This window comes from Muscardinus avellanarius (genome assembly GCF_963383645.1).
Source record: "Muscardinus avellanarius genome assembly, chromosome: 3".
Taxonomy (NCBI): domain Eukaryota; kingdom Metazoa; phylum Chordata; class Mammalia; order Rodentia; family Gliridae; genus Muscardinus; species Muscardinus avellanarius.
Window position 1 is genome coordinate 52946621 of NC_137788.1, and position 12635 is coordinate 52959255.

Sequence of the window (12635 nt, forward strand, 5' to 3'; positions counted from 1 at the left end):
CCGCTCTTGGGAGGCTGAGACAGGAGGATCGCACAGGTTCGAAGCCAGCCTCAGCTACTTAGTGAGGCTCTCAGCAACTTAGTGAGACCCTGTTTCCAAATAAATTATAAAATAGGTCTGGGAGTATAGCCCAGAGGGAAAAGCCCCTGGATTCCACCCTCAGTAACACACACACACACACACACACACACACACACACACACACACACAAAACTGAAATGCAATACAGATGAATGGATTACAAAACTGTGGGATATGTACACAATGGAATTTTACTCAGCCATAAAGATAAACACAATTACATAATTTACAGGGAAATAGATGGTACTGGAGGATATTATGCTAAGTGAGATTAGTCAGTCGGAAAAATAAGAAATCAGATGCTTTCCCTAATATGTGAATGCTAGGGAGAAATGGGTTATGGGAGGAACTCTAGATGAAGAAGGAGATTCTGTAGAGGAGCAAATAAGGCAACCTAACTGAAGGGATGGGAGGGGGAAGAGGGAAACTCTATAAAGCACATGAGGTACTTAAACATATCAAAGTCAATCACTAAGCCAAGAACGGAAAGGAAGGAGAGGGAGGAAATAGGGCGGGAATTGGGTGAGGGCTAATTGGGTGATGTGTGCATGTATGTCTCCATCTTTTATCCCATTAAGATGTGTGACTACAATGCACCAACAAAAATTTTTAAAAACTGAAGGGCAGATGTTGCTTGCTTTCAGAGTTTCTATCAAAACAGTCTATGACTATAGATGAGCATTACTGAAGCTAAACTTTCTGTTTTGTACTTTGGCCCTTTGAAGAAAAGAACACATATCAGTTAAATCTTGGACAACTTGAATTACATGTCCCAAACTCTTATAGCAGACATTATCAGAAAAAGCCCAGTTGCCCTGACCACCATTTACCAGGAATGTTTTGTAAATAATTCTTCTAACAAAGTAAATGCAAACACTGATCTGTCCCAGTGTTCTTTTAAAAACCCAGCACATTGTTCAATTGCCCCTGGAACAATCGTCATAAATGTCGATTGTTTCATCAACGGCTTTTCTTTCCTTCCTTCCCAAACTTTTGAACAGATTGTATTCCTTTCTGGAGTTTGGGGTTCTCTTGCCAACTCATGTGACTGTTGGCCGACTTCAGTTCCTTGTGGTTTTAAAACTGAGGTGGGCTTTCTTACAGCTCTCAGCAGAGGGCCTGCTCAGCTCCAGGACGTCCCTGCACTTCCCTGCAGGAGACTCCCTCACTGGCCCTTTCACAACATGCTGCTTACTTCTTCAATGTCTCTGTCAGTATCCTGTATGTATTACAGGGTTCTCAAGTTGGACTTTGTACTTCAAAGTGTCTCCAGGGAGCAGAGACCATGGTTGACTAGACTTCCATGTATGTTTGCCTTTGACTACTGAAAACAATTTGAAATGACTTGAGCAACTTAGGAAGATGGCAAACTGGAGAAAAATTCAGAAAGTCTGGATGTTAGAAAACCAAGAATATACGCCAGGCATGGTGGCGCACGCTTGTAATCCCAGCACTTGGGAGGCTGAGACAGGAGGATCGCACAGGTTCAAAGCCAGCCTCAGCTACTTGGTGAGGCTCTCAGCAACTTAGTAAGACCCTGTTTCCAAATAAAATATAAAATAGGTCTGGGAGTATAGCTCGGAGGTAGGAATCCTCTGGGTTCCACCCCCAGTACCACCAAAAAAAAAAAAAAAAAAAAAAAGAATGAAAGAAAACCAAGAATATGCCAAAATGCTTGCTGACATTATCTCCTATTCCATTTACCACCACTGCATATTGTGTATCAATCAAAAGGATAAAATGTCCCATTGAAACAAAACATTATGCTAGATTTCTGCTTCTCATTTTATAAAATGCTCTATTTTTCTGTATTGCACTTTCATATTTTGTTTGATCCAGAAAAGGGTAGCATTATTTCACCTGTAATCTCTTTTTTAAAGATATTATGCTTTTAGAAAATACATAGAAATAAAGATTTGATGCATTAAGAAAAAGCCAGTCATTAATTTGTACAGTAACTGTGTGACAGTTGTGCATAGATAATTGGCAAAGAAATTTTAACGTGTAGTTTATTGTCAAAGTAATGTACAGAAACAAAATTTAATTTTAAAACAAAAGCCAAGATTAATGTTCTTTAGCTTTTAACATACAGCAGTTTACTAGCATTTTGAAATTTCATCTGGTCAATTAAGTATACAAAGCAAATTAACCAAAACATACATTATGCATGTAGAGAAAATATTAAAGTATATAATAAGGAAATGTGCTCAATATGAGTCTTTAAAAATTGAAAACACAAAGCAATTTTGAGATTCATGACAGCCTCAGGGTTCATATTACTTGACTGTGATAAATTTAGAAGATTAGACATAGTTTGGCTTGTTGCTCTTGTATGCCAACAGTACTTCTTCCCTCCTTAACTCTTTCAAGAAAGGTTTAAATTTTGCTATTTTTAAGTTAGGCATGGTGGTGCATGCCTATAATCTCAGTACTTGGGAAGCTGAGACAGATGGATCACAGAGCATCTGAGCGACGCCTTGTTTAAAAAAAAAAAAAATTAAAATAGAGCTAGTGGTATAGCTCAGAGGAACACCCCTGGGTTTAGTCCCCAATAACAGAAATTAATTAATTTTCTTTTTTAAACACTTTTACCAACTTGGTTATTCATGATACTTGTTATTGCTTAAGTTTACATATAAACAGTGGATTACAATCATTTTAACATTTCTGCAGTATTAAACATGGCATGGATAGGAAACAAACATTTCTTTTAAAAAAAATTTTAGCTGAGTGTGGTGGCGCACACTTGTAATCCCCATGCTTGGGAGGCGGAGACAAGAGGATCGTGCAGGTTTGAAGTCAGTCTCGCTGGTTTATGAGACCCTGTTTCCAAATAAAAATATAAAAAATAGGTGTCTAGGAGTGTAGCCCAGAGGTAAAAGGTTTTCCAGGAACCCCAGTACCACACAAAAAATTTATTTATTTATTTATTTATTTATTTATTTATTTTGTGTGTGTGTGTGTGTGTGTGTGTGTGTGTGTGTGTGTGTTACTGGGATGGAACCCAGGGGCTTTCTACCTCAAGGCTATACTCCCAGACCTATCTTATAGTTGATTTGGAATCAGGGTCTCACTAAGTTGCTGAGAGCCTCACTCAGTAGCTGAGGCTGGCTTCGAACCTGTGCGATCCTCCTGTCTCAGTCTCCCAAGCGCTGGGATTACAAGCGTGCGCCACCACGCCTGATGAAAACAAACATTTCAAAGAAATAACTTTTTTATTTAGTCCAACCATTTGTTTTATTCAGTAAAGTTAGTTCAGTTATGGGATTTCACCAATGATCTCACTGAAATTGGTTCCATCTTCAAAGTTTAGATGTTTTTCATTTTCTAGTCTACATCTGTCTCTGTTTCATGACACATAATTCAGGCATTTGTCGATTTAAATTAGTAGACTAGTAGACAACTGAAAAATTGGTTTACATGTAAGAGGTTTGAACAATAACTTAGGAGGCTTGTCTACATTTTGGAGGCTTTTTATTCCTTTAACTTTTATTTGCTATTTCTTTCCTAATGTAATTGCATGATGATACCTTAGGTTGGGGTACTTGCAATAAATGTTAAACCAGAGTCGTGATACATCTATTAGAACAGTGGTGCAGTTTGACTGGTTACCTTTTCTCAACAAGCAAGCAAGTTTCTAAGTACAGTCACTTGGCTTACAGACTGTCTTTAATTCAGATCACATAGATATTGATCTAGAAAGGATCTGATCCAGATGTGTAGAGTTAGTATGAAATCACACACCACTCCGTATTATCCTATGTCTGACTATGCGAATGTGCTTACCAAGTAGTAATTTGTTTCTTTCTTGGGATCAAATCACAAATTTTGTTGTGTCCAACCATCTATTGGTAAAGCCACAGATAAAGCTGTGATATATACAAGTAGTTTAAGTATCTTTTGGGGCCACTTGGTATGTACCAGACCTTTTGATAGAGATCTCAAACACAGAGAGGGGCAACGCAGGCATGATGTCTGTTTTTATAGAATGTTTGAGTGTAATCACACTTGAAGGTCATGTTGTAAAATCTCACTAAAGAAATATGTGCTCAGAAATAACAAGGACATGTTTAGAGATAGTCCAACTGAACTAAATTTTTGGACAGATCTATACTTACAAAGTGCTTATGACAGTGTGTGATACTAGCAACCACTCAGTTATAGTTATACACCATTGTCATTATTTTTGTGACTTATTTTTTTTCAGTTCACCCAAGTAGTTCTCCATCCATAGATAGAAAACAACCCAGTTGGTTCTTTGGATACCAATGTAGGCCAGTTTTGTAAAACTTAGGAGAGCCCAATTTGTCCTGTAATATGGAGATTGGGAATTATTTACTCTATTTTTATATCCAAATTTTATTGTTTTAATTGGCATCCTACCAAACTGATAGACATTTCCAGTTGTGTGTATCAGTGTGATTACTGAAAACATTACAAATCCAGTAATTATGAGGAACGATTTTCACATTATTTTCTTTCCAAAGCATTTTCTAAGCTGAAAATGATATAAAACCTTAGATACTATAGTAAAAAATACTGCTTTTAAAAACAAAATTTTACTGTATTAACACAAAAGTAACATATGCTTATCATAGAAAACCCAGTCAAGCAAAATGAAGCCAAAGAAAATCACCCAATCCAGCACATAGGAGAACTATAGTTTATGCCTATTTCTTTCCAGTTTTGTCTCCGCACATTGAAATTCTTTTTAAGTGATGTCATAATACACTATCCTATTTTGGAATGGCTTTTTTAAGATTAATGTTGTATTATAAATAACTCTCCATATCATTACTCTTTTACAGTATTCTTTACATTGGTCATACCATGTTTATTTAACCAGTCCTCAATTCTTGGGTATTTAAGTTTTTTACTTTTATCTTTTCTTCTTATAAATAATTCATTGAATGAACAACACAGTTGCCACCACTGAGGGCATTTTTATGTTAAAAGAGCTAAATTATTTAAAAGGTGGAGACAGTGCTTTGGTGATGAAGTATGGTAACTTATAAGGAAAAGTAGTTGCCTGTGAGGTTTTCATGTGCTTAGGTTGCCTCCTTCGGAGGGTCTTAGAGGTCCCAGAAACACACAAGAACTTTTAGGAAACACTAGAAAAACTGAGCCTTGTATTAGTCAGCATTCTGTTACCATAGCAAATTCCTGAAATAATCGACTTATGAAGACAAAATGGCTTTTACTTCTCTGATGGGGGTGCCAGTTGGCAATGTCAGGGAGTGTGTAGCAGAGCAAAACATCTCAAAGCCAGAAAGCTAGAGAGAGAAAGAAGAAAGGTCTGGAAGACCATAATCCTCTTCAGTCTTCCCTCATTGACCTAAAGAACTCCTACTAGGCCCCACTTCTTAAAGGTTCCACCATCTCCAGACATCTAACCCATATCTAACCCTGTAGAGAGAGGATTTATCACCTGGACCTGGAAGTGGAATAAGAATTAGTAGACAGAATAAACTGAAATCAACTATAGGCTGACTTACCAGGGTGATTCTGTCACCTGTTTATTCCTGTGACAAATTCAAAGCAACTCAAAATTTTGCATCCATAGGTGGAACCTTTTTTATAATTTTTTATTGTTTTGATTCTTTAGGTGTCAGTTTTTAGGTTACATCAGCTGTTGTCCCATGAATTAAACTGTACTTAACCAATACACCCTTCTGTTCAGGAATGCCATCTCCCACCACACTGAAGAAGTCGGAGAAGTCTGGTTTCAGCAGCCCCTCCCCTTCGCAGACATCCTCCCTGGGAACAGCATTCACACAGCATCATCGACCAGTCATCACAGGACCCAGAGGTGAGCAGCTCCACGGGGACCCTTGGTTATATTTACATCATGGCCTTAAGAACCGAGTGGAGAAATGAGACACATGAGGACTCCCCCAGGGTGCTCCTGGGGGCAGCGAGTGGCCCTATTTCTTATCTATGGTGATAGCCTTGGAATTTTAGGAACCAAAGAAGCAAATCCTCATTCCTTTCTTAAGGCTAAAAAGGTCCAATCCTGGCATTTTTGTTTTTGATTTTGCAAAGAGGGACAAAGTAACATTTAATTGAACCAAAATCAAATCTGCCGTACAAACTATACAACAGGCCGTGTGTGTGTGTGTGTGTGTGTGTGTGTGTGTGTGTGTGTGTGTGTTGTGCATATTAGGTGAGTCTGTTTCCATGTGGTCAGTTACCTGTTTTCAAGCAATAGCTTCTCTCACCCCTGCTGATCCCCTCCCCATGAAACCTGATTTCAATATGTGGCATTTTGTGTTGAGGTTGTTTGCATTGGGGTGTTGACGAGCCATCTTCATCCCCTCCTTTTGAAGTGGTAGATAGTTTGTCTGGTTTTCATTGCAGTGTTTTCATTATTTTCGTCTTGTGTGCTTTTAAGTTTATTATTAAAATGTGTCCACAAGAAATACGATTTGTATTTCACGTTAAAGACAAGGCTTAAACCTCAAGAGAATGTCAGCAAATCACTTAACTTGATCTTATTGCAAGATGAAAATATTTATTAGTTTGTTTATGAAACTCCCACAGTAGGAGTATGAATAATTGTAACCACGTTTGCATTCCACCATCGGATTTTTGTTTAGGTAGGTCTGTGATCTACCAGCTGGTATCATAAAGCATCTGAGAAAGTTATGGTCTCTTGTCTACTTTGACATACACCTGGGGAAACTGATATTTCTCGCATCAATCTCTATGTTAGTCCCACAAATCTGAATTCCTTTATGAAGACTCTACATCTCAGGGAATATGGCAGCTGAGAGGGCTGTGGGATGCACAGTGGAGGGATCACTTTTCAGAAAACAAGTGCTGTGACTACTGAGAGAAGCAATTTCTCTACTGGTAATTATGAAAAGGTACTTGTTTCGTATTTAAACATCCTGTGATCATTAGTGTGTGTGTGTGTGTGTGTGTGTGTTGTGTGTGTGTGTGTGTGTGTAGTATAATCAGAGATGCTTACCATATGTACACATTAACTTGAAAACCCACATCTGCTCTGGATTGACAGTCCCAGAATACACCTCTTTAAATGAGTTAATATGATGATGTTATTCTTATCATTAATATTCATTGAGCATGTAAGCTATAGTGGGAAATAAGAGATATGAAACCCTTTTGGAAAGAATATTTATGTTCCCAGGGAGATTGAGGCATATGTTATTTCTCAATTTTTTTAATGGTCAGGTTAACATAGTTGAGTGCTAAATTAATGTTGAAAGCAAAAGTTTCTGCAGGAGTTCAAAGAAGGGGTTTTCATTCACTCATTCATTCATTCAACAAGGATCTACTGAGTACCCATCACTACACAGACACAGGGGACCAGTGGTTCCTGTCTTCACAGGACATGCAATTTAGGTAAGGAGAGAGGCACATAAGAAAACAGGCATTTGAGATGATGTGGAATAGGCTAGTCTTTATTATTTTGTATCAAGTAAGGAGACTTCAGAGTATAGATAATACTGAAGCCACATCTTAAATGATGCCTGTGTGAGCAGAGGCTATTCCAAGGAAAGGAAAGATCGGTAGTTTGGTCAGGTGGTGGGATACTGGGAAGAGCGATGTGCCAGCAACCCCCAGGGCTGAGCGGGCTGCCTCCTTTCCTTTTCTCTCACCTTCTGGATCTTTTCATAAAAAAGGGGGACAATACCACTGTGGAATGGACCTTTTCTTCCAACTTTATATTCTTATACAGAAGCCACAATAAAACAAAATTTTAGAAACTACTTGAACCGCGCTTGGGAGGCGGAGACAGGAGGATTGCGCAGGTTCGAAGCCAGCCGCTCTGGCTTAAGAGACCCTGTTTCCAAATAAAAATTTATATATATATAAATTTATATATATAATTTATATAAAATTTATATAAAAATAAAAAATATATTATATATATATATATATATATATATTAGGTCTGGGAGTGTAACCCGGAGGTAGAAGGGCTTCCAGAAACCCCAGTACCACCAAAAAAAAAAAAAACAAAGAAAAGAAACTACTTGGAGAACATAAAGCAATATGTATAACTATTACTTATTGAATTTCTATTGAAAGCACCTGCTGTGTGTCATGGATGAAAACCATATTTTTTTTTGTACTGGAGGTTAAACTCAGGGACATTAAACTCAGGCATACCTCTGAGCTATACCTTCTGTGATATTTTATTTTTTACTTGAAACAGGGTTTCACTAAATTGCTGAGGGTCTTGCTAAGTTGTTGATGCTGTCCTCAAACCTGTGATCCTCCTGTCTCGGTCTCCCTAAAACTGGGGTTACAGCCATATGCCACCATGCCTGGCGTGAAGAGCATACTTTTAGAAAATACTGTAACTAGTACTTATTCATGGAACATAACTGGGAGCTTCTTCATGCTAGATGACTAAGCACATTTGCTAAAATGGCCCCTGCTGGGTTGAACCAGAGTGGACCTCCTCAGCTTGCAGCACACTGAGCTTTGGAGCTCATAAAATTCTATAGTAAGAAAGGGAAAGGGGGAAAGATGCTAAGTTTAGTAAGTATGGAATGCCAAATATTCTTTGTTTTTGCCAGAATTTAAGATGGTTCCCAGGATCCCCAGTTCTCCTTTCTGGAAAGTTCCCTCAGGTCCCCATTCTCCCTCTATCCGACCCTAGTGGTCTGTGAAGAGCATTGGTGTGGTTGAGCTGATGCTTTCCAATTGCACCTTTGTAGTAAGAATCACTGAGTTGAGATAGGCTACCTCAATGCAGCCTCTAATTATATAAGAAGCACCGTGGGTATTATATTCCCTTTCATTCTTCTCTCTACCAGCTGGAAAGCTCATGCTCACAATGACATCTTCTCTGGGACTAGGATTAACCTTTATAAAAAACAAAGCCAGATTTGGGGAGGGAGAGTCTACCTGAGAGAGTCAAGGTGGAGCATTTGTGACATACGTTCATAAAGGACAATTCAGCTACTGACACTATTTATTAAATAAAGTTACCACAACCAGAAATGGCAAATAAGAGAACCCAGAAAGTCAAACTTTAAAGGGTGCATGGAAGAAGAGAAAAGTATGTCCTCTATCAGATTCCCAGGGCACCAGGGTGGAGCTCCAGGTAGGTTTACCACACTCCTGCGCAGGGTCATGTGGTGTATTCACATGTGTTTAGCATCAGGTTGCAAGACTTCTGCTGCCTTTCCTAAAATGTCTCATGGGAATGCCTTGACCAGACAAGCAGCAGTCAGTAAGCAACAGCTGAGGAACACATCTCATTGCTCAGATGGAGGGGATATTTCTCACAGTGCTAGAAGCTAAGAAGTCCAAGATCAAGGTGCCAGAAGATTCAGTGTCTGGGAAGGGCCCATTTCTTGGTTCATAGATGTTCTTTTCTGTGTCTTCTCCTGGTGGAAGGAGCCAGCCAGCTTTCTGTGGTCTCTTTTATAAGGTTACCCATCTCATCCACAAAGGCTTCATCCTCATAGCCTAATCACCTCCCAAAGGCCACACTTCCTACTATATCACATTTGGATTTAGGATTTCAACATGGTCATTTTGAGGGGACATAAACATCTCACTCGCAGTCATTAAAAAACAAAAGCTCAGGGGGCCAGATGGACCTGTTATTTGAATCCTGTGACCCTGGGCTTTGCTTTACCTCTCCGAACAACAGGTTCTGCATCTTTACATTGGAGAGCACAATATCTAGTTCAGAAAATTTATGTTATGTAAGGAGTAAATGAAGTCATATAATTGTAGTCATTTGTGCAGAAGCTGGACATGGACTATGCATGCAGGTCGTGCAAGCAATTAGTCCATTCTCATCCACACCTTGAAACTCTCATGCTGCCCTGACTGCCTTCCTCTATGCCATTTTACCCATTCCCAAGTCCAGCTCTAATACAGGTTGACCATCCCTACCCAAAATGCTTAAGACCAGAAATATTTCAGATTTTGGAGTTTTCACAGTTAAGGATATTTGCATACACATAATGCTATATCTTGGGGATAGAATAAATACACTATTTATTGATTAAGTGCATCTCATGCATATACCTGAAGGTGATTTTATACAATATTTTTAGTTAGTATGTGTGCATTTTGACTGTGACTCATCACATGAGGTTAGGTGTGAAATTTCTACGTATGTTATTTCAGTGCTCAAAAATTTGAGGATTCAGGAGGACTTCAGACCTGGGGTTTCCAAATTAGGGATGTTCAACTGGCACAGCTTTCAAAGTGAACCCTATGAACTGCACCCAGCTGGCCTCCCTTCTCCTGACCTTCCTGCAGGCTCTCCTGTCTGCATATGCACCCCATGCATGCCCCTTGTCTTGCGCTCTTATTTAATGTTCATTTCCGGTCGCCCTCCTAGATGAAACTGCGGATAACAAGGACCTCTCACACATTTTGTTATCTTTGTTGTGCCCCACACAGTGAATGTTATGTCTTGGGTGTATAAAAAGCAGTCAAATTGCATGTAAATGCACACAAGATATTCGCCTCCTGCGCACGAACACACACACACACACACACACACACACACACACACACAGTAGGTACTCATTGCTTTAGAAGAACCAAAGGTCCTAAATGTATGCTAGTTTACATGGAGTACTTCTTTATAAATAATGTCTGAGATGGGGATGAGTCATAGCCTTTCATCTAAAGAGAACTGTCAGATAAACCGAGTGCAATGCCCAGTACCTCTAATCTCAGCTACTCGGGAGTCTGAGGTAGGAGGGTCACACGTTTGAGGCCAGCCTGGCCAACAGTGAGACCTGTACCAAAATAAAGAATGAAAGGGCTGAGGATGTAGCTGAGAAGCAGAGTGCCCCTGGGTTCAATCCCTAGCATAGGGTGGAAGACAAGAGGGGGAGGGGGAAGGAGACTGCAATATAAGTAAAGCCTTAATATTAAAAGCTATCGTTTGTCTTAGTTTATGCTGTCCTGACTACTTTTCTGTTTACATGGTAAAGGTAGAGGCACCACATGTTTTCTTAAATTTAATTGCCTTTCTGACAGTGGCTTCATTTGTGGCTTCTATAAATCACTTAACCTGTGGCCTCAGCTTGGTGATCTGTAGCATGGGAATATTACTTTGCCACCTGTTTTCCCATGTGGTTAGAATTAGGTAAAAAGAATAAACTATGTTGGGATATCCTGGGGTAGTGAGGTTATTAAATTTTAGCAAATGCATTTGTATGTCATTATCTATTACTATATTTACTGGGCACATTAAACTGAAAGACCAGGCTTTCAAAGACTTTCTTTAACCACTATGTAGAATTGCAGCCATCATAAAGCATTTAGTCATCACAATTTATCTTATCCATGATAATTGAAAAAAAACTTTGTTCTTCCCTTTGTCTTTTCAAGAGTTCTAAATTTGACTGGTGATCTAAAGGATCTAACTCCTTTGGGGAATTATTTGAATAATCATCAGTGATGTTTTAAAGTTTCTTGAAAATCAATTCTTGAAATAAAGTCTATACTACTTTAAAAAAAACAACAGGATAATGAATGATACCTATTTTTATTTAAATATTCTGCAATAAGTAAAACAACTTTGTGCTTTAGAGGTTTAGGAATGAGAAAGAGTCTGCATTAGACACATTGGGAAGAAAAATTAAAAAGGATTTTTTTTTTTTTTTTTTTTTGCGAGCCTGGGGATGGAACTCAAAGACATTCGACCACCGAGCTACACCCCTCCCCTATTTTTAATTCTTTATTTTGAAACAGTCTCACTAAGTTGCAGAGGGCCTCATTAAGTAGCTGAGGCTGAACCATGATCCTCTGGTCTCAGCTTCCTGAATGCTGGGATTATAAGAGTATGCCACCACGCCTGGCTTAAAAGAAATTTATTTATTTATTTATTTATTTTTTGGTGGTACTGGGGTTCCTGGAAGCCCTTCTACCTCCGGGCTACACTCCCAGACCTATTTTTACATTTTCATTTTGGAAACAGGGTCTCCTAAACCAGCGCGCGCGGCTGGCTTCGAACCTGCGCGATCCTCCTGTCTCCGCCTCCCAAGCGCGGGGATTACAAGCGTACGCCACCACGCCCGGCTAATTGGGTTTTAAGAATCTCCTAGCCTACTGTGTTTCTTCCGTTAGCTGAGAATGTGTTCGTCTATAAGTAACACAAATCTGATTAAACAGTGACTTTAAAAAATTAGGAATATTTGTCTCATATAAAAATATGTATGTGATTCAAGGCTGTTCTGGCATCATCAAAATGCCATCAAGGAACTAAATGTTGTCTCTTAACCTATGCTATGTTTAGATATGACTTCCCCCAAAGGTTCATGTGCTGGAAGTCTGGTCCCCAAAGTGAAAGTGTTGAGCTGGTGAAGTCTGTAAGAGGTGAGGCTTAGTGGGGGACACTTAGATCCTGGGACTTCACCCTCATGAATGGCTCATGGTGCCTCACAGGAGTGAGTTAGGTCCAGGAGGAATGGATACATTCCCAAGAGATGGGCTATTATAGAAAGGTTCTTTTACTCGCTTGCCCACATCTATGCCCCATGGCCACTTCCCTTTCTCCTTCTCTGCCATATTATGACATCCAAGGGACCCTAGCCAGAATTCCA

The 12635-nt window shown here is 39.2% G+C and overlaps 1 protein-coding gene across 1 annotated transcript in view; it reads left to right on the forward strand.

Moving 5' to 3' along the window:
* NFIA (nuclear factor I A) overlaps positions 1–12635 on the forward strand; it is a gene marked incomplete at both ends in the record, with an annotated part of 386945 nt that overhangs the window by 305666 nt on the left and 68644 nt on the right. The window contains one exon of the mRNA XM_080692591.1: positions 5762–5890. Coding sequence (XP_080548717.1) covers positions 5762–5890 — 129 coding nt within the window. The remainder of the gene's footprint in view (positions 1–5761; positions 5891–12635) is intronic.